The sequence below is a fragment of the Amblyomma maculatum genome, chromosome 3, assembly GCF_055883805.1.
Source record: "Amblyomma maculatum isolate TAMU_Amacu chromosome 3, ASM5588380v1, whole genome shotgun sequence".
NCBI classification, from domain to species: domain Eukaryota; kingdom Metazoa; phylum Arthropoda; class Arachnida; order Ixodida; family Ixodidae; genus Amblyomma; species Amblyomma maculatum.
The window spans coordinates 67,074,547-67,092,804 of record NC_139346.1 but is presented as its reverse complement, the minus strand read 5'-3'; the positions used below and the strand labels follow the sequence as shown (position 1 = coordinate 67,092,804).

The following is an 18,258-nucleotide window of genomic DNA, read 5'->3' as shown; positions in this document are numbered from 1 at the left end:
GGATTTTGCGTCATACTAGCTTTTTCGATCCCTCTTGGCACATCACATTGAGGTCGCCAGGAAAACCAATCATTTCGCTTGCTGTTGAGAGTTACATACCTCTGTTATGTTCGGGTGAAGAGATTAGCTGCAAAATGACGGAGGATATTGCTTTTGCATTAGAGTGGTTAACTTTGTAAAGCCACTCGGGCTATGAGGACGCCATAATAGAGGAGCCGAGATCAACTCCTTAGCATGGAGTTCTTTAACGATTGCCGAAACAGCACAATATAGAGCGGCGCCTTGCCTGTCGCCTTCATCGAAATTCTACCATCGATTGGCTTTTGAATCAATAGCCGACCGTCCTAACTATTGAGCCACCGCGGTAATGAAGAACCTATAATAGAAATGTTGCCAGCTAACAGAAGACAGAAAAGAATAAGCACATATTAATAACAAGCATATTTGCTGACTAAAGTCAGCAAATATCTCATTTAAAAATGGAAACAAAAGCATGCCCGCAGCTCTAAGAGCAATCGCACACAAGTCTCAAGAATAAATATAAAGGCAAGAAAAGGGAAGAGAGAGAAAAACTGAGCTAAATAAAGCGAAGAAAAAAATACGGAAACAAAAGTACCCAGAAGTTTTAAACAGCACATCTTCGATTTGTGTAGTTGCATTTTTTTTCTCTGAATAACAGGCGCTATGCTGACGCACCTTTTCCTACCTTGGAATTGCGAAGAGCTACAGCGTTACTAAAATTTCTTTTTACCATGTACGACAAGTGGCTTGAATTTAATACAAGAGCATACATTCATCATTACCTGTCAAGCGCGTCTTGACACCGTTACGCGTACAACTTGCTCCCTTTCCATGCACAAACATAACTTATTTGCAAATTATTTCTTTCCTCGCACATTTAGTTATTCAGGGGAATGATCTGCCCTCCGAAGTTTTCGCTGCTGATAATTTTGAGCAGGCACTACAGATGTATTTTGCAAAGTAACCTTCAATGTTTTTGCTTCCTTCTTTTTCATGTTATTTTATTCAGTAATCTTCCATGTTGTTTTTCTTTCTTTTCCTTGTTATATGTGTAAAGGTCGCTTTTTCAGTGCAGAATTGACATGCTTTGCACTCTTTTCTTCTATCCTTACATTTTTATTTTTATTTATTTTTATATATCAAGCACAAGAGCACGTGATCGTTTAGTATAGAAACTGAATGTTTGTAGAAGTACGTCCACCTGCTTGGTATCATTGAGACTGCAGTATGTACAAAAAATAAATAAATAATGTGTCGTCTCTTTCCCTCCGCCCTTCTCCGCTGCAGCCTATCGTTCGCGGCTCTGCCTCCTCTTCCCGCGGCTGATCGGGACTTCACCGAGAGCATGGTCGAGATGGACGACGAGTTCACGGTGCCGCTGTCGCCGAAGCTGGTCGTCATGTTTGTCATCCACATGAGCGTTATGCTGCTCGTGCTGTACTACTTCTACCGATACCTCGGTGAGGCAGCGGTGTCATCGCTTTTGGTGCTTTTACATTGCCCCTATTACAGCGCTTTATACTTAGCTCCTCAAGCTATTGGACTCCATAGGGTACCTGATGTTACCTTATATAAGGAGACAATTCGCAATAACGAAACGAGCTTTGCGGCTGCATCGCATTGCTCTTTGTGAACAACTGACTTCTCTACCTGCTCCGAGGACTTAAGTCGAGATGGTGCTATATTAAGTGGTGCGCTTAAATATAACCGAAGCACAGTGTTTCCATAAGTTCTTTATCAACACCGTAGTTCATGTTCAAATTAACGTATAGTTGGGCCTATTTTGCCGGCCCTTGTCATTACTTTTAATTCGCGGGGAATACGGTTTTGAACAATTTCGCTTAAATAACATAATGTGTTCGTCATTTTGATGTATGTTTTACTGTTGCCCACGGTGTTATACTAATTTTTCGTGCTCCTTAGTGTACCTTACAGCTGTAAAATGTCGACCCGAATGTAGTTTTGCTCTCTTTATCTTTCTTTATCGCTAGAATGAACCTTTCTTTTTACTTTTTATTGACGTGCTTAATCACGTACACCTAAAAACTATTATTTGTATTTTTTTTATTCCTCGTCATTCTTTCTTACTTACTCATGGACATTGTGCTCTGTTACTGCTGTTTGCCATTAAAGGGATAAGGCTCCAGTCAAGCTTTAGCCACAGCTGTTTGTCCTGCCTCCTCATCATGTCTAGAAATCATCAATGAAAAACAAAAAGCTGCACAGAAGCACAGCAGCAGTACCTTCAGTATCCTGGCCTCTTTTTCCCACACTTTGAACTTCGTTCCCGCTGGTTCGTCCTTTGGTTCGTACACTGTCTTTAGCGAAGGAAAACAGATATTGCTAATAATCTATGTTCGCCCTTTTCAGCTCACCTGATCATCGTCATGTTTGGCCTAGCGTCGGGTGCCGCGCTGATGGCCTGCTTGGAGCCGCTCGTCAACCGGATCAACGTTGGGACTAGCAAGTAAGGCCGTAAACTTCCCATCATCTGACGATGTACTTGGCTGAAGTCTGTTGACATAGGCTATCATCCGACGCAGAGACTTCAGTTCATTTTTCGTGTCTTCTCGAGCTTTCATTTTGATATAGATCATGCAGGAGCAGCGTTAACGTTCAACACTGTCGATAAAACGAAACAACACTAGCCCTTTTGCGCTCTGCATGTCTAGTTATTTTTCGCTACACTGACATACCGTTTCAATGTGGCAGATCGAAGTCAACGCGCATACATTGCTCCTTCAAGCACCGCACGTTTTGAGGACCGCAAAAAACTTGCGGTTAACTTTATTCTCTATGCGCGAGGTCTGCGTGACACGTTTACCTGCACAGTTTGTCGCCTTCGGTGAGTTGTATGATGGTAGCTCTCCGTTCCCCGAAAATTCAAAAGAGGCCCTGTGTACGATGTGATGCTGCACGTACATGTATCCTGCGCTATATGACACGTGCGGGCGAAAATTTTGGAAAATTTCACAGTGGTGCATCTCGGTTGTACTAACGCGATAAAAAAAAAAGCATTCAATGTGGACACACGCAAGAAAGACGTTTAAGTGCTCACTCTCCAACCTCGATATTCAAGACTTATCGCAAACGCTTTCCATTTCTGTATTTTGCTGTGAAGTTTATTTTTCGTTTTGGCAGCATCCCTATCGCATAGGTGGAAGTAGCTGGCAGTGAGCTTTGTCTGCCTGGCGGCATTGACGCACTATTGGTTCGGCGAGCCAATCGGCAGAAAATGAAATAGCTAACAATCTGCGTTTACCTAACGGTGTACTTCAACGCTATCGGTCTCCTGTGCGCTATCTATGCAAGACAGTTGTGTTAGGCAGCAAAGCCAGCTTGCTTGTGAGCTCCGTGGAGAAGCCAACCAAAACCGGTTATCTCCACGAAATGGTCGTCATGCCCTCTCTTTCAGAGAAATCTGGGGCTGCAGCACTCGAAAATAGAGCCTAATTTTTGAAGTCTCCTATTTTCCTCTAAGATATGATTACCCCTGCGCAGACAAAACTGCAATTCATTTATTGTAAGGAAATTTCTACATTTATTCACTTTTCAGGTTATGTTAATGTAGTGATTACTTTTCTGACCCGTTAATTTAAATTTAACGGATATTTGTCACTCTGCATGCGTAATTTGGCAGAAAAATTAGTTCACTCATTTTCAAATTACTTTTACTTAAAGGCACCACTGTTCATTATATATGCAAAGCACGCCCGGTAGGGTGCCTCGAAATGTCAGAATCTGTCATATAGATTAGGTGGAAAGGCGGTAGAGCAGCGCCTCCCCGGTTTGATGTGTGCAGACGATATTGTGCTGCTAGCTGAGAGTCTGGAAGAATTGCAAACTCTAGTTAAGTATTGCGGAGACGAAGGGAACGCTCTAGACTTCAGTTTTAGCTCAGTTAAGTCGGGTCTGATGATTTCCAACGACTAAACTGATCAGGGTCTTAAAATACAAGGCCTGGAAATACCTAGAGTAGCAGAATATAAATATTTGGGGGTATGGGTAAACGAAGGATTGGCATACATAGGAAAGCATGAGCAATCACTTAAGGCCAAAGGGCGAAGGAATACCGGGATAATGAAGCATAAGGCATCGTGGGGATACAATAGGTATGAGGTATTGAGGGGTATTTGGAAATGAATTATGGTGCCAGGACTTACTTTCGGAAATGCGGTTTCGTGCCTAAAATCAGAAGTACAGTCGACATTAGAAACAAATCAGAGATCTGTTGGACGATTAGCACTAGGTGCCCACGGCAAAACTACAAATGAGGCGGTACAGGGAGATATGGGCTGGGCATCTTCCGAAGTACGGGAAGCTCAGAGTAAAATATTATATGAGGAACGCCTGAGGAAATTGGACAGTAACAGATGGGCAGCCAAAGCATTTAAATATCTGTACCTAAAAATCGTTGACTCACAATGGAGGAAAAGAACTAAGAAACTAGCTAGTAAGTTTGCTAGTAACAAGGACGCAGAAATAAAGAGCATTAAGCAACAGGTGTAAAACACAGAAGGTAAAAATTGGATAAATTCGATGGAAAAAAAGCAGAGTGGGGAATTATACCGAAAGTGAAAAATGCAGATCAGGAAGGAAGATTTCTTTGATAACTCAAGAGGCAGTGCCCTACTTTTTGAAGCTAGATCAGGGTGCCTTAGAACACGCAGCTACAAAAAGAAATTTAACAATGGAGATGACGCATGTGCTGTATGTGGAAACTCCAGTGGAACAATTGACCATATTATACTCGAATGCAATGGTATCCATCCAGAAGTTGATGCAGGCGCAATCACTGTTCCTGAAGCTCTGGGGTTTAGAGATAACAGTGGCCGGGTGAATAAACAGGCGGTGGAAACTAGCAAAAAACGGCTGGAAGATTGGTGGCTAAAAAGCAGAGAAGTGACATAATGTTAGTAATGTAGGAGCAAAATTTAATAAATAGAATGATGGTTTAGTTAACCATTCTAAATCAATAATAAAGATATATGGAGAAAAATGAGCATGATAGCTACTGCTACCACCCCGTTTTAAAGGGGACGATCCTATATTCCATCCATCCATCCAACGACACAAGATATGTGCGTCTGAAACCGCCAGGGCCCTGCGCAGTCGGGTAACTTACTGAGGGCATTCCAGGGGTAGTCGTCACATTTTCAAAAAAGCCAAGTGTAAGGCGTCGAGGAGTTTCCGAAGGGGCAGAAATGCTCAATGCACTTCCTAGGATAAGTCGGCTAAAGGCACAGTGGTTCCTCGTTGCAATCGTCCCCACGGGTCAAAAGGGGATGGGAGGACAGCCGCAAATGCGCGAACACTGCAGAGCTCCAGAGGTCGAGTTCGAATCCCGAATACTGGGACTACCAATCAATAACCAACCTGCTTCAAGGTCTTCATACGCTGCAAAAAAGCTTCGCGCAGGAAGGAGCTCGGTTCATCGCTGGTTTGATTCTTGAGCAAGGAAGAGAGAAGGGTTCGAACATGCTTGGTTTCTTTATTCTGTTGTTTAGAAAGCAATTAGCGAGGAGACGTAAGAATGTGCGCGTCGCATCTGCAGAGAGGCTGCTGTTTTTTTTTTTACTTTATTTACTATTTTACTATGCATGAAAACCAAAATTTCGGAGTAATTGCACTTTACGCTTTGGAAGTAATTGTGGTTCTATGTTATCATCTTTTGAGGGTCGTAATTGGTGATATCTTTTTTTTGGTAGATTTGCGCAATATTTTTAGAGAACATATGTCATGCGTGCTTCAAAACCTTTCTCAACCTTGCTCAACCAATTCGGTGAAGCCCATGCGGCATGTAGAAGAAACGAGCACGTGTATTCGTCGGAGTACCCGTTATCATTTACACGGTGGTCGGGCGATGCACTTGTTGGCCTCCGGCAAAGCACGTTGGCGGCGCACTAAACGTCTATTTATATTGTCTGTGGTGAACGCATGTATAGAGAAGTACGTTGGTACACGATAGCTGCGACCAAGTTCGCATGATTTTATAAGGAAGCAACCGCCAACGAGGGCAAGACCTAATACAATTCGTTTCAACGTGGTTCAATTTTCAATGATACTCAGTGCTCTTTGTTACCAATGCTTGACACGAGCGATGTTTTAGTTTGGAAGTGGCATTAGGTATGAGTAATAATGCTGCTGCTTAACAATAGTGCCAAGAATCATGAGCTCTGACGTAGACACTGGTGACCTGATCTTGTAATTTCCGACTCGACAACGTACCTCAGGATCCCCAAGGCGCTGGCTATCGGATGCCAGACGCCGATCGAGTGGCGCCAGGCGGCGCTGGTGGTGTTCTCGTTAGGCGTGGCGGTGGCCTGGTTCCTGACGCGCCAAAACGACATCGTCGGCTGGGTCCTCCAGGACATGCTGGGCATCGCCTTTTGCATCAACATGCTCAAATCCATACACCTGCCCAATCTCAAGGTGGGCACAATGATCCTCTTCGGGCCACGTATATAAACGTGCATACACGTACCGGTGAGGACAAAAGTAAACGGAGCACGCAATTTCCTCGTAATATTTTTCACGCGTTGAATAACTGAAGCTAGCAGCCGTAGTATGTGCGAATCCGCAGTAGACACCACTGCCCTTTCATTTGGACAAATATTGTTTTCTTATTTCTATTGCAGAAGGCATTATTGTAATTAGACCGGAATAGCTTGCTCCGTTTACTTATGTCCGCACCCACGTCTGTACAACATATATCAACATCCTTCTGCATGTGCCTGAAACGTGCAAGTTAGAAAAGTTTTTAGTACAACTTCTACAATTATAGAAGCTTCTAGAATAACAGAACATCGGAGAGAATTGAAGACACCAGTTAGCCCCACAGAGCAGCTTCATAAAACAGGTATGATCTCTTAGATGTTGAACATGGTATGTATCAAAATATAATTGGTTTAAATGTGGCAAACCGACAAGCGTTCGTCGTAGAACACTGTGTAAAGGGGCTGCAGAAAAGTAGAAAGAGCACAGAGGACAGTGAGCTGCCAGCCGCGTGGTGGTGCCAGCCACTGTTTGTATCGTGGGAATCGGCCATCTTGGCAGCGCATCACCCGAACGACCATTCGCCTTCATACGTTTAGGAGGCTCTAAGTGTTCGTGCTAAATTTGTAACAATTCTATTTCACATTTTGTTACGCTGTATGCGTTTTTATTCATTTGGGTGCGATTACTATATATCGCGGTTGTGTTATCCAAGCACTGCGACGCAGTACCTTCTTGAGCTTGAGTAAGCGCATTCTGTCAATAAGATAGTAAATTTGGATTTTAGGATTTGACGTCCTAAGCGACTCGGGCTGTCAGACACGCCATAGCCGATTATCTGATGGCTCCGAAAATTTCAACCGCCTTGGTTTCTTTAATGAGCACTGATATCGCACAGCACACATCTCCTTTTTGCTTTTCGCCACCATCGAAAAGCGGCCGCCACGGCCGGGATTCGATCCCGCATCCTTGGGCCCAGTCGTCGAGAGCCCTTACCGCTATACCCCCGCGGCGGGGCTTATTGAAACCACGAGCGCCATATGAGAACTTGCGTCTGCCTGAAAGTAATTTGTATTTACTAACTTTTACATTAACGTGTACCTACTGGTGTTTTAATTGATAAAATTTCTTTAAAGAGTAGTGCTTTTTATTTATTTATTTCAGCGCTGAGTCGTTTGTTGTTTTTTTGTGTTTGTGTAGTCGTTGCTCACAGGTACATTGAAATAAATTTTTATAATGGAAACGACAGCACAACGCAGCCTATTGGAGAAGAACGGATAGGAGAAAAATAAGCCAGCAACCCTCTCTCCTGTTCCCACCGATAGTGCTGCTCAGTCGTTTCCGTCATTATGAATCAATCAGCCTCAACTTTTCAGTCGCTGTCAACAGAAACCTCTTCTAGCAACAGTTATTTCTGAACCCTCGTGATCATCGCTGATGGGATATGACTCTAAAAGTTGCCGCGCGCTAGGGTTGGGCCTAAACCCGAACGCCTGAGCAAGACTCCGTAATTATTGAGTCACTGCTTTATCGGTTTCTGGGTCTATTCAGGGACCTATAAAAACAAGTGCACTAAGTATGCAAGCAAATCCTGGAGATTATTTCTTAAAGCTGATTTTGTTTTGCTTTGCAGCTGCTGTGCCTGCTGCTCTCGCTGCTCCTGGTGTACGACGTGTTCTTCGTCTTCATAACGCCCATTGTGCGCGTGGTGAGCGATGCAGGCTTCCATATTCCCAGTCTGCGCTCAAAGTATTATTTGTCGTAAGCAGGAGGTCTCGAAGTGATAAAACTGATTGCGAAGAACTCTTATGAGATTATAGAGCAAATTGAGTATATTAGATTGTGCAGTACATTGTAAGCATTCACGTGACCAGAGTTCAAAAACATTTAAATTGTCAGTGCAACGTTAGCGCTGAATACACGGAGGATTTCAGCGAAGACCTTAAAACACTCTTAAACATAAGGAGTTTAAAATAGCAAAAAAACGTCCACGAACTATCAACCGCGGTGGACATATCTTCCTACAATATTTTTATAAATATGTAGCTTTTTATTTAAGACTTTTGGATTCATTTCAGTTGACCGATTAAGCTGGTTAGGGTAATAGGGAGTTCATACCTTTCACAAGACGATATCATATCAGTTTTTGAAACCAAGACAAACCAAGTCCTGGAATGCGGAGGAAATCACCGCTTTTTCAATACCGAACCGAAACTAAGCACTTCAGACAAGCCGAAAGTGCGGTGGAAACGCCAAGTGTGCTGATAACTTGTTAAGATGATTATATACTGCGCCAAAATCGAGCTTGATGCGTTTTACTGAATAAAACTTATTGAACCAGCAAAGATAAGGGGACTGAAGAAAAATTAGTACATGGTACAGCGCTGACCTGTGTACTTCTTTTTCGAGTGTTTCATTGTCTTTGCTGTTCCAATATGTTTAATTTTTACCAACTGGTCTCCATGGTCCCCGCGATGTAGTGCCACGTAAAGAACACTTTTCTGCCTGGTTCCTTGGTGCAAGAAAAGGAGCCATTGCCAACCGCATGGTCATTATATTTTTCAAACGGTACTCGATGTTAGCAAAAATATGCCTACTTGCTTGGTATTATTGAGATTCCGGTATGTACAAAATAAATAAACAGCAACGGAGCAAAATGAAGAACATGACACTGCACAGTAGAGCAGCCAGTTCGAAGTTTGCCCTGTAGTCGTTGCAACAAGCACTCTGCAGACGTTACTTTTCCATTGAGCTAATAGTGCATCTCATGCTACACTCAGTTCCGGTTTCGTGCCGAACTTCATCGGGCTGCCGGGCCTTCGAAGTTTTTCTTCGGCTGAAAAGACTATGAAATCGTTTGGCTTCAAACTTCCCTTTGATCGCGAACCAGTGAAGTTCGGTGTTTCCAGATCCCTTCACTACAGCGCCCCTCATAGCCTGTGTCGCTTTCTGAAGTTACGTTTTATATACCAGTCTAAACACAGCTAACTAGCCTAATTTATGAGACTCATTTTTTTTTTATCGCCTATAGTGCCATATGAAAGCATTTTGCATTAAAGTACGTCCGCCTTGGTTCGATGTGCATAAAGAGATCTTGTACTGATTTCGGGCTCCCTATGTTCAACCATTTTTGTTTTCAAAATGTTTCCTGCAACAACTGTCATGTGTATATAAAGAAATTCAGTGAAGGCATCTGTCCTACTGGATTCTGCTGGATTAGAGAATATATATGTCGAACTCCATATACGTGCTGTCTGCAGAGGCAATACATACCTCGCAGTCTGTACTTGTCCCAAGCGTTCTTCAAGACGTCCACAACGAATTTTAGCCAAGTTTGAACCGCTTCCCCCGCGTTTCAACTGTGCTCGATTGTTGTCAAGAGCAGAGCATCGATTTGTTCATATGCACGGGCACCATTTTCAGAACGTACAATATTCAGTGCTTGATACGATAACTGCACAGAGTACGTCTCGCAAACCTCCTGTTTTTTTTTTTTTTGCTTTTTTTTTTCAAGTGTTTGATACGTCCTGGCGTAACACGCGCCAGCACTTTAAATACCTATTGAGTTTCAGGTTCAAAACTGATATATTTTATACGCTGGTTAACTAGTAAAAGCGGCTGATTTTTGCGACGCACGTGCATATACGTATTTTGTTTTTGTTTTTTTTTTTGGCATGCGGCTCATCAAAAAAGGTTCCGCATGAGAATCATTTGACATATCGAAAGCACTATTGTTGCTTTGATACTCGTTTCGGTAACGTTATCACATTAACTGTTTCCACACTTTGCGCGCTTTAAGAGTCATCTTTCGCCAAGCTTTGAACGACGCGCCATGCGGAGTTCCTATACTTCGACACTAAAGAAGGGCACAAGCAGAATCGTCAACGTTTTGAAGAAACTGAAACCTGGTGTCTTGCGGTTTCAAAAGACAAATAAACTCTATAACCAAAAATAAACAAAAGACAATGAACGGTTTCAATATACAAATAAATATAAAGATACATTCAACTTTACTAAACTTTCACATCACAACGACACAAAACAGTGTGCGTTTTATGTATCTCTGGATTTTAGTACGAAAGCCCTAATACGAGCCGAGCCACAATCGTTATTGTGTCTGAGCCCTGATTGGCTCACCATATTGTGACGACACAGTCCTCGTGCTCAGGAAGGGGAAATTCAAACAGTGTTTTCGCACGGTGTCACCGGTCTAGCCAGCTTAAATATCGAATAAAGCCTATCAAAATTGTGTAACTGTTGCATGTGCCCTTGTAGTGTTTTCACAATTAAAAATGTCGACAGAAGAGCGGATTTAAAACCAGAGCCGGCATTTCGAGTTGGAGTCGTTTTCAGAAGCCTCGTTTTCACATTGACTTCGAATCCTCTCCACTGCGGCGTCTCTCATAGCCTGAGTGGCTTTTGGACGTTAAACCCCACAAACCAAACCAAACTTCGAATCCTCTGGTCGGTGAAAACAGCGGAACCGAGTGTCAATTCGATTGCCACTTTTTCCGGTTCTAGTGTTTTGACTAATTAAATGAAGGCGAAAACCGCCCACCCTAAATACGGGACCAAGAATTCCTTGTGGAAAGCCACTATGGAACCCCACAGCTTTCGACGCAGCCGAACCCCCGCCACGCGCTGGCAGCAGCACACTCTCGCGCTGTGCATTGTGTGCCATCGTCACACCAAATTTTGTGCTCAAAAGGCTTCGCACGGTCTACTGGGTTTAATAGTACTCAACCCCCTACCATTATTTCCCCTCAGGTTACGTAGGCATAATTTGAGGTCATTTGAAGCAGCAAGCGTTGATCTGAAATTGCTCAGCTTTATCACATTGTTTTAGTCAGTATTGTTCCAGTCACAGTCACCCCTCTCGGTGCAGAAGTAACCTGGTAGCATAAGTTTCGTTATTCATGCCTAGCCACGCTAGGCTATCGTTGACAAGTTTCCGAACAAATTTTTCAATTGCACCTATCTACTTTTTTAATGTGTGGCCTTAAGAACCAGCATCGTGAACAAAAGTGGCTCTCTAACTTTGCCCCCTGCCAACCATGCGACGTGGGAAGTGGGGAGACTGTAGATTTTCTGCCCGCTTTCACACTCTTATGAGATTTAGGTTGCGGCCTGGGGAAGAACAGAAATAAAAATAGAAAATAAAATGACTCAGATTGAAAACAAACAAATAGAAATGTCTAAGAATGATGCACCAAAAGCACGGCAGACTAGGAATGACTCAGCAGAAACGAAAATGACAAGCTGTCGCTCCTGAAATTTTATAAGATTATAAAAACAAATTGAAGACATTATCGCATTATTCCGCTCTGATAAGCTCCCCTGTACGTTTTCTAATCTAGTTGTGGTGTTAGACTAAACGCCAAATGATTGAGTAGCTGAAGCTTTAACAGTCAACTGCAGCGTTGTTGCTTGAAATGTATGACCGCGTTATTTTTGGACAATCAACTCTGACAAGACATTCGCTTCTCCCTATATTATATTTATAATCATATATGATACCTTGTATTTATGAGTGCGCAGAGACAAAGGGGAAGTTGTATGTCAGACAAGGATCAAATCAACCATTAAATAAATGAATCAACGCAGTTTTCAATCGTGTCGTCAGTTCAATCATTCTCTTCCTCCCTGTCACACGCAGAGCCGCGAGAGCGTAATGGTGGAGGTGGCCAAGGGCGGCAGCCTTCAGGAGGGTCTGCCCATGGTGGTGCGTTTCCCGAGGCTCGTCAAGGGCAAATACCACGCCTGCTTCCACCGCAAGTACTCCATCCTCGGCCTCGGGGACATCCTGGCCCCCGGTGAGAAGCCTCACACTCACTCCCAAAGATTTTCTCAGGGAAAGTACTTTAGACATGAATGTTACGAAATGAGGTAGACGCGCTCAGTGCGTTCCTTTAGATTTCTGTTTTACGTAAGCGACGCATATAAGCTGAACTTCAAACTGGTATCTTTCTGACCCTAGACATTCGGAGAGTATGGAGCGCTTACAGTAGAGCAGTTAACAATGTGATAGCATTAGTAATCACATGAGCAGAATTCTGATGGCGTCCTGAAATTCTCTCATTCGAATGGCACCACGAGATTTCCTTATTGTTGAAAAGGTCCTTGACGTCACAAGGTCAGCTGACACAACCAAGAGCTGACTGTAATGACAGAAACCTGTAGCAACAACATTCGACTCTTAGCCCCCTAATTTCTTTTTCCTGTGAGGTCTGCGCATGACTCGCTACCGCAGTGTTTATAACGGTTGTGCCCATTTGCTTTAAAAAAAAAAAGAGCCGCGCATCGTACGTGCAAGGTGAACGAATGAACTTCGTCATGTTAACCAAACTTGCTTACTTTTCATCCTTCTCCCTTCCTGCCCCCCCCCCCCCCCCGCCCACCGAATCACCCCTCTGACGCCGAACGTTTCTGACAGTTACACTAAAGATGATTACAAATGCTCGTTATGTGAAATTCGCGCCTCATGGCTCTAAATTTGCTGTTTTAATTGAAGCTTGGAAAAGTCATGAATTTCCGAAAAAAACTGCAGTTGCGGAGCGCTACTGCGGTACTTCCCAAATTACTTTTACTAACCTAATCGCGTGCCCCATCTGCTCTACACCTTTACTAGTGATTAACAAGAACAGGCTAAGTGATAAACTGGGCATTGTTGCAAACTATTTCAAATAATGTAGTGCCGCCATATGTTGTTGGTAAAGGGAATAAGTGCACAAAACACACACACGGAAGGAAAATGACGGGACAGGCTTTACTTCCGTATGTGTCTTTTGTGCGCTTCTTCCGCTTACCAACAGCTATTCACCATCTCGCCCAAATTCAAGTTTTGTTAAATTACCGCCGTATGTTGATTAATAATTGGTGCTCATTTGAATTCTTTTTCCTGACTAAATAGTTGAAATATCGCCTGTCTTCCTCAATTTGCCAATAAGTGGACGTCTTCATGTGACGTCATAAATTACGCCGTAAAGAGGTCTTCATCTTCTGTGTTTTATAGGGATGCAAGGGGAAAAGAACTGGGAGTCTTCAGTTCCGATTTTCTCACAGATGAGTCACCATGTGTGACTCGATGGTCGAATACACGATGAAGTTTTGAAACGGTGTGGAGTGCTTGGAGCCTCACAGCTCAGCTAAGAATGGGAACTCTCTTTTCCCCTAGTCTAGACAAGGTACAAAGTATAACCAATAGAACAGAAATCTCGCTCATGCCCTTCCCTTCTCAATCCCCACACATAGTACTTCACTACCCAAAACATGTTATGTTTTAGGTGCCACATGAATGTTTCCGCTGCATCTCAGCAATGGCAATGGGTTGGTTGTGCAGCTGTCCTTTTCTTTCTAATTTATTCCCTCCATCGAGTACCCCAAGCGGTCATTTGTATACCTTTTAATCACCTTTACCTCTTTTTACTTTTCACCCAAGCTTGATATCCTGTGCGGTGCAGCCTCATGACACGTTAATTCTTTTCGAGTGCCGGCCTGACTTTAGATCCCAAGGTCATTCAATTGGGCGTGCGCGTTTGGCCTTACGTCGAGAAATGCCGTAGTGGAGGCACTCAAAATTTAAACCACCTAAAATTCTTTAACAAGCAATCCCCATGTGATTGGACGGGGGATTTAACAACTGCTTCGCTGGCGCTTGATCATCATTCTTGTGATGGATAGTTACGTGCCGATCCGAATACGTCAACGTTTCGTCGTCAGCTGATGTGCTTCCATGCTTAAAAGAGCTCACGCTAGGATGACTAGGTTTAACCGGGGTTAACCTCCACATTTCTAATTCATTTCAACCGTCGTGGCACACTATATTTCTGCAGGGCTGCTGCTGTCCTACTGCCACGCCTTCGACTTGCTCTCTCTCGGAAAGCGGTTTTACTTTTACATTGCCTGCACCGGTGAGTGAAAGCGCATAGCTTCGTTTACTTTGTTCATTTGTTTCGTGTGTTTCTTTGTTTGTTGTTTGTTTGTTTGTTCAAGAAGTTGTAGGCTACACAAATTAGCGCTGTTTTGACTTCAAAAACGCGCCTCGTTCAACTTGTGGCGGCGTACAACGGGGTGCATTAACCCATCGCTATCGAACGCCATCAGTTTTTACAGCCTTGCCACCGAGTTAATTTTCTTTCTTTAAGCTCAAACTCTTTCCTCTACAAAACAAATTCGAATTCAAAGCCATACTGGGAATCTGCAAAAGAATTCCGGGAATGCAATGATTTTAGTTCACTACAAGGTGTAGCAGCCACGGCAGTGTGTGATTCTCTCGGTTAGTAGTAACGTCCCCGAGTTGGAGCGTTCATCGAATGGTTACCAAGCACACTAATCACCGCTCTGTGGCCCTAGCGTCGTCGTGGCAACGCTCCGCGAGGATTTTTCATTTCATTTACAAATACATTTTGTGTCCGCAGGATTGTTGCTAATCTTCCTTTGATCAGGCGGCGCTCAAGTTGGTTCTGACTTTCCAATACTATTAAAAGTTATATTTCACTAGCAAGGAAGAATCAATTAAAGGTTACTACTTTACGGCAAATTTACTTCAAGTGATTTGCCGAGATCCATATTTCAAAGATTGCGATACAACAGATTTTACAATAGCAATCTGCGTTGACTCTAGACAGTCCGCTGTATTCTTTATCTAAGGATGATGAATAATAAAGGAAGGAGGCCAACAGTCGGCGAGGCCAAGGAAAGCGTTGGGGATGGTACTTCATGTCTTTAATGTTTTAATGTTTACTTGGATAATCACAGAAATTAGTAATGTAATCTGTTTAGAGGAAAGATAATTAAACACAAAGTAGAAGAAAAAACAACGTGCCGGTGGTGGGAACCGAACCCACGACCTCCGAATATCGCGTCCGGTGCTCTTCCAACTGAGCTACATCGGCCGCTGTCCACCCTGCTACTTGCTTGGGTATTTATGTTGTCTGTATACGAACCTTGAGAGTGTTCACCAGCGCCACCCTCAGCCATAGCGGCGGACGTGGAACGTCCTTTCTTACCGCCAGCGTCACGTAGAACGTGATCAAGAGCGAGGGCGAAAGCTGTGCTAGAACCCACTTACGCTACCTATGGCTTCAAGACTGCCAGAACCGAGACCCGCGTAAACTACAAGCAGATCAATTAAGGGGAAATGAGGGTGCTCGTTATAATACATGAAGGAAAGAGGCCAACTGTCGGCGAGGCCAAGGAAATCGTTGGGGATGGTACTTTGTCTTTTTTTTTAATTTTTCCAATGTTTACTTGGTTAATCACAGAAATTAGTAATGTAATCTGTTTAGGGGAAAGAGAAATAAACACAAAGTGGAAGAAAAAACAACGTGCCGATGGTGGGAACCGAACCCACGACCTCCGAATATCGCGTCCGGTGCTTTTCCAACTGAGCTACATCGGCCGCTGTTCCCCCTGCTACTTGCTTGGGTATTTATGTTGTCTGTATACGAACCTTGAGAGTATTCACCAGCGCCTTGAGAGTGTTCACCTGCCATCATCTCAAGTCTATTTGCACGCTGTTATTACGACGATGGCACCGTTGTGTGGCTGAAAGCTTTCCACTTAGTTCTGCCGGCGGTAGTCGAGTGACTATATAGATCACATATTAATTCTCGGCCACTGCACAGTCGATAAGAGACTCGTTGCACCCTGATGCGTCTTCATTGCTTCATTTCAGTTGCCGCCCAAGAGGGTGTCCCAGCATCTAGCAAATTACGCTTAACTGCAACACGTTTCCCTAGTTATAGTAACATATATATTCTTGTTTCTGCTTAGTGGGTTTGCGTGTACAAAATGATTTTTTAAAAGATAGCCGCTAGCACAGCATCATAAGGAATGGTGTGATTCAGAATTTTTGCGTGCGGATTAGCGGCTGCAGCTGACTCAGTATATCTTTATAAGAAAACTCCTTTTCTTTGCGGCGTGACTCGCTTTATAGATATGACAACGTATTGGCCGTTCTCATGTCTCATTATTCAAGTTGCCAACACAAAATTAACTCTTGCACGCCTCATTTCTCTGTTTCGCGTACGCTATTCGTTGCAAAATGCTATCCCTCTCTAAAAAAACTTCAGCTCTTTTATTACTCAATTTCAAAACTTCGTGTGATATGGAATAATTAAAAAGAACTTCTTGCGTTTCCTCACCGAGCTGTCAGCAGCTGTTCGTTCAGTTAGAGGTCCTAGGGTTTTCTATCATAGCAAAAATTGGGCGAGTTGGTTGACATGCATACTGAAACGTTTGCGCGTCGACACGAGGACAATTGAGGAAAGCAAGCACTATCATACTTTTATGCTTTTAATTGGCCTGTTTTGCATGAACGCGCAGAATTTTTTTTTTTTTCATTGAACTCACATCCAATACCCGGCAGCAACCTGCGATTACCGAAAGCTCCAGACAGTTATCCACGGTAAAAAATATGGCACGTGCAAATAGTTTAGCGCTACCGCTGACCCGCTCTCCGCGCTACCGTCAGTATGCATTCGCAGATCACTCAGATCACGACAGATGGCGCCATGTTCCCGTCAAATTTCAGCGGATTTGACACGCGGGGACCAAACAGTGCGTGCGTGGCTGACACCGCGCGGTAGCGGCAGGAAGTAGTGGTGAGCGGTAGCGCTAAACGGAAAGCTTCTTGACCCTGGCCATCGTCTATAAACGTTGGTCCTGACAGCGCCAGTAGCTGCACCGCAACTTCCTCGGTGGGCATCATTTGTTTCTACACCATGGTTTCAGCCTATGGCGTGGGCATGGTGTTGACGTTCATGGCCCTACAGCTGATGCGCATTGCTCAGCCGGCGCTCCTCTACCTGGTGCCGTGCACCATCCTGCCCACCGTGCTGACCGCCTGGTACAAGGGCCACCTGTTCGCAATCTGGAACGGCCTGCGGGTGAGCAGCCATGCCACGCATCATCCTGATTACATGAAGCGAGCTACAGCGTGCAACCTCCCGTATATGCTCGTCAATAGCATGCTGCTAAAAAATACGAATGAAATGCGAAATGACACGCTCATACCAAAGGTGTGCAACGAGGAAGTTTTAATTTGGTGCAATTATCAGCTTTATTGGTCACAGGCAGTCACAAGTAGGGAGCAGACTTCTCAGTTTACACCTAAATTAAAACGACGGTGGCATAATAATAATAATAATAATATTAATAATAATAATAATAATAATAATAATAATAATAATAATAATAATAATAATAATAATAATAAAAATAATAATAATAATAATAATTGATTGATTGATTGACAGGGAAGGAAAGGCTCAGTATATGTCACTTTTGTGTCTGTGAACACCTGACCACACCGTAGAGAAGGCAGATAGGTGGGGGTGAAACAACGCCACCTAGACTGGACTGGCTCCACGCGGGGGGCTGCCTGCGTGACGTAGCCCGGAAAAGGCCGCCGTCCGGCGCATGTGAAGGAGCTCTTCAGCACAATCCTATAATAGAGCGCAAGCTGATCTTTTTTTCGGCTACGCGTGGAGTATTCTGTCTGAATTCAGGCATTAAAACACAGCAGCGAGCCATCTGCTCTCTACACGCATCGGCGTTTTACTCATTTATTTGTCAAAGTTTGCAGCTTCCGCTTCTTGCTCTTGTTGTCAGTGTCACACACCTTGTCATTCAATCGCCGAAAGCAATTTTAGAGGAAAATGTTGTGCTGCACCACAACAAATATTTCAGCCCTATCTCACTCGTGTATCCCTGTTCACGGATGTCAAACTCTCAATGCTC

At 43.7% G+C, this 18,258-nt stretch overlaps 1 protein-coding gene across 1 annotated transcript in view; it reads left to right on the top strand.

Moving 5' to 3' along the window:
* The window catches only part of LOC146194892 (signal peptide peptidase-like 2A), a 51,608-nt gene that overhangs the window by 11,393 nt on the left and 21,957 nt on the right, over positions 1-18,258 (top strand). Inside the window, exons 6-12 of the mRNA XM_084596661.1 lie at positions 1,309-1,481; positions 2,392-2,488; positions 6,255-6,453; positions 8,150-8,224; positions 12,173-12,329; positions 14,349-14,426; positions 17,251-17,405. Coding sequence (XP_084452787.1) covers positions 1,309-1,481; positions 2,392-2,488; positions 6,255-6,453; positions 8,150-8,224; positions 12,173-12,329; positions 14,349-14,426; positions 17,251-17,405 — 934 coding nt within the window. The remainder of the gene's footprint in view (positions 1-1,308; positions 1,482-2,391; positions 2,489-6,254; positions 6,454-8,149; positions 8,225-12,172; positions 12,330-14,348; positions 14,427-17,250; positions 17,406-18,258) is intronic.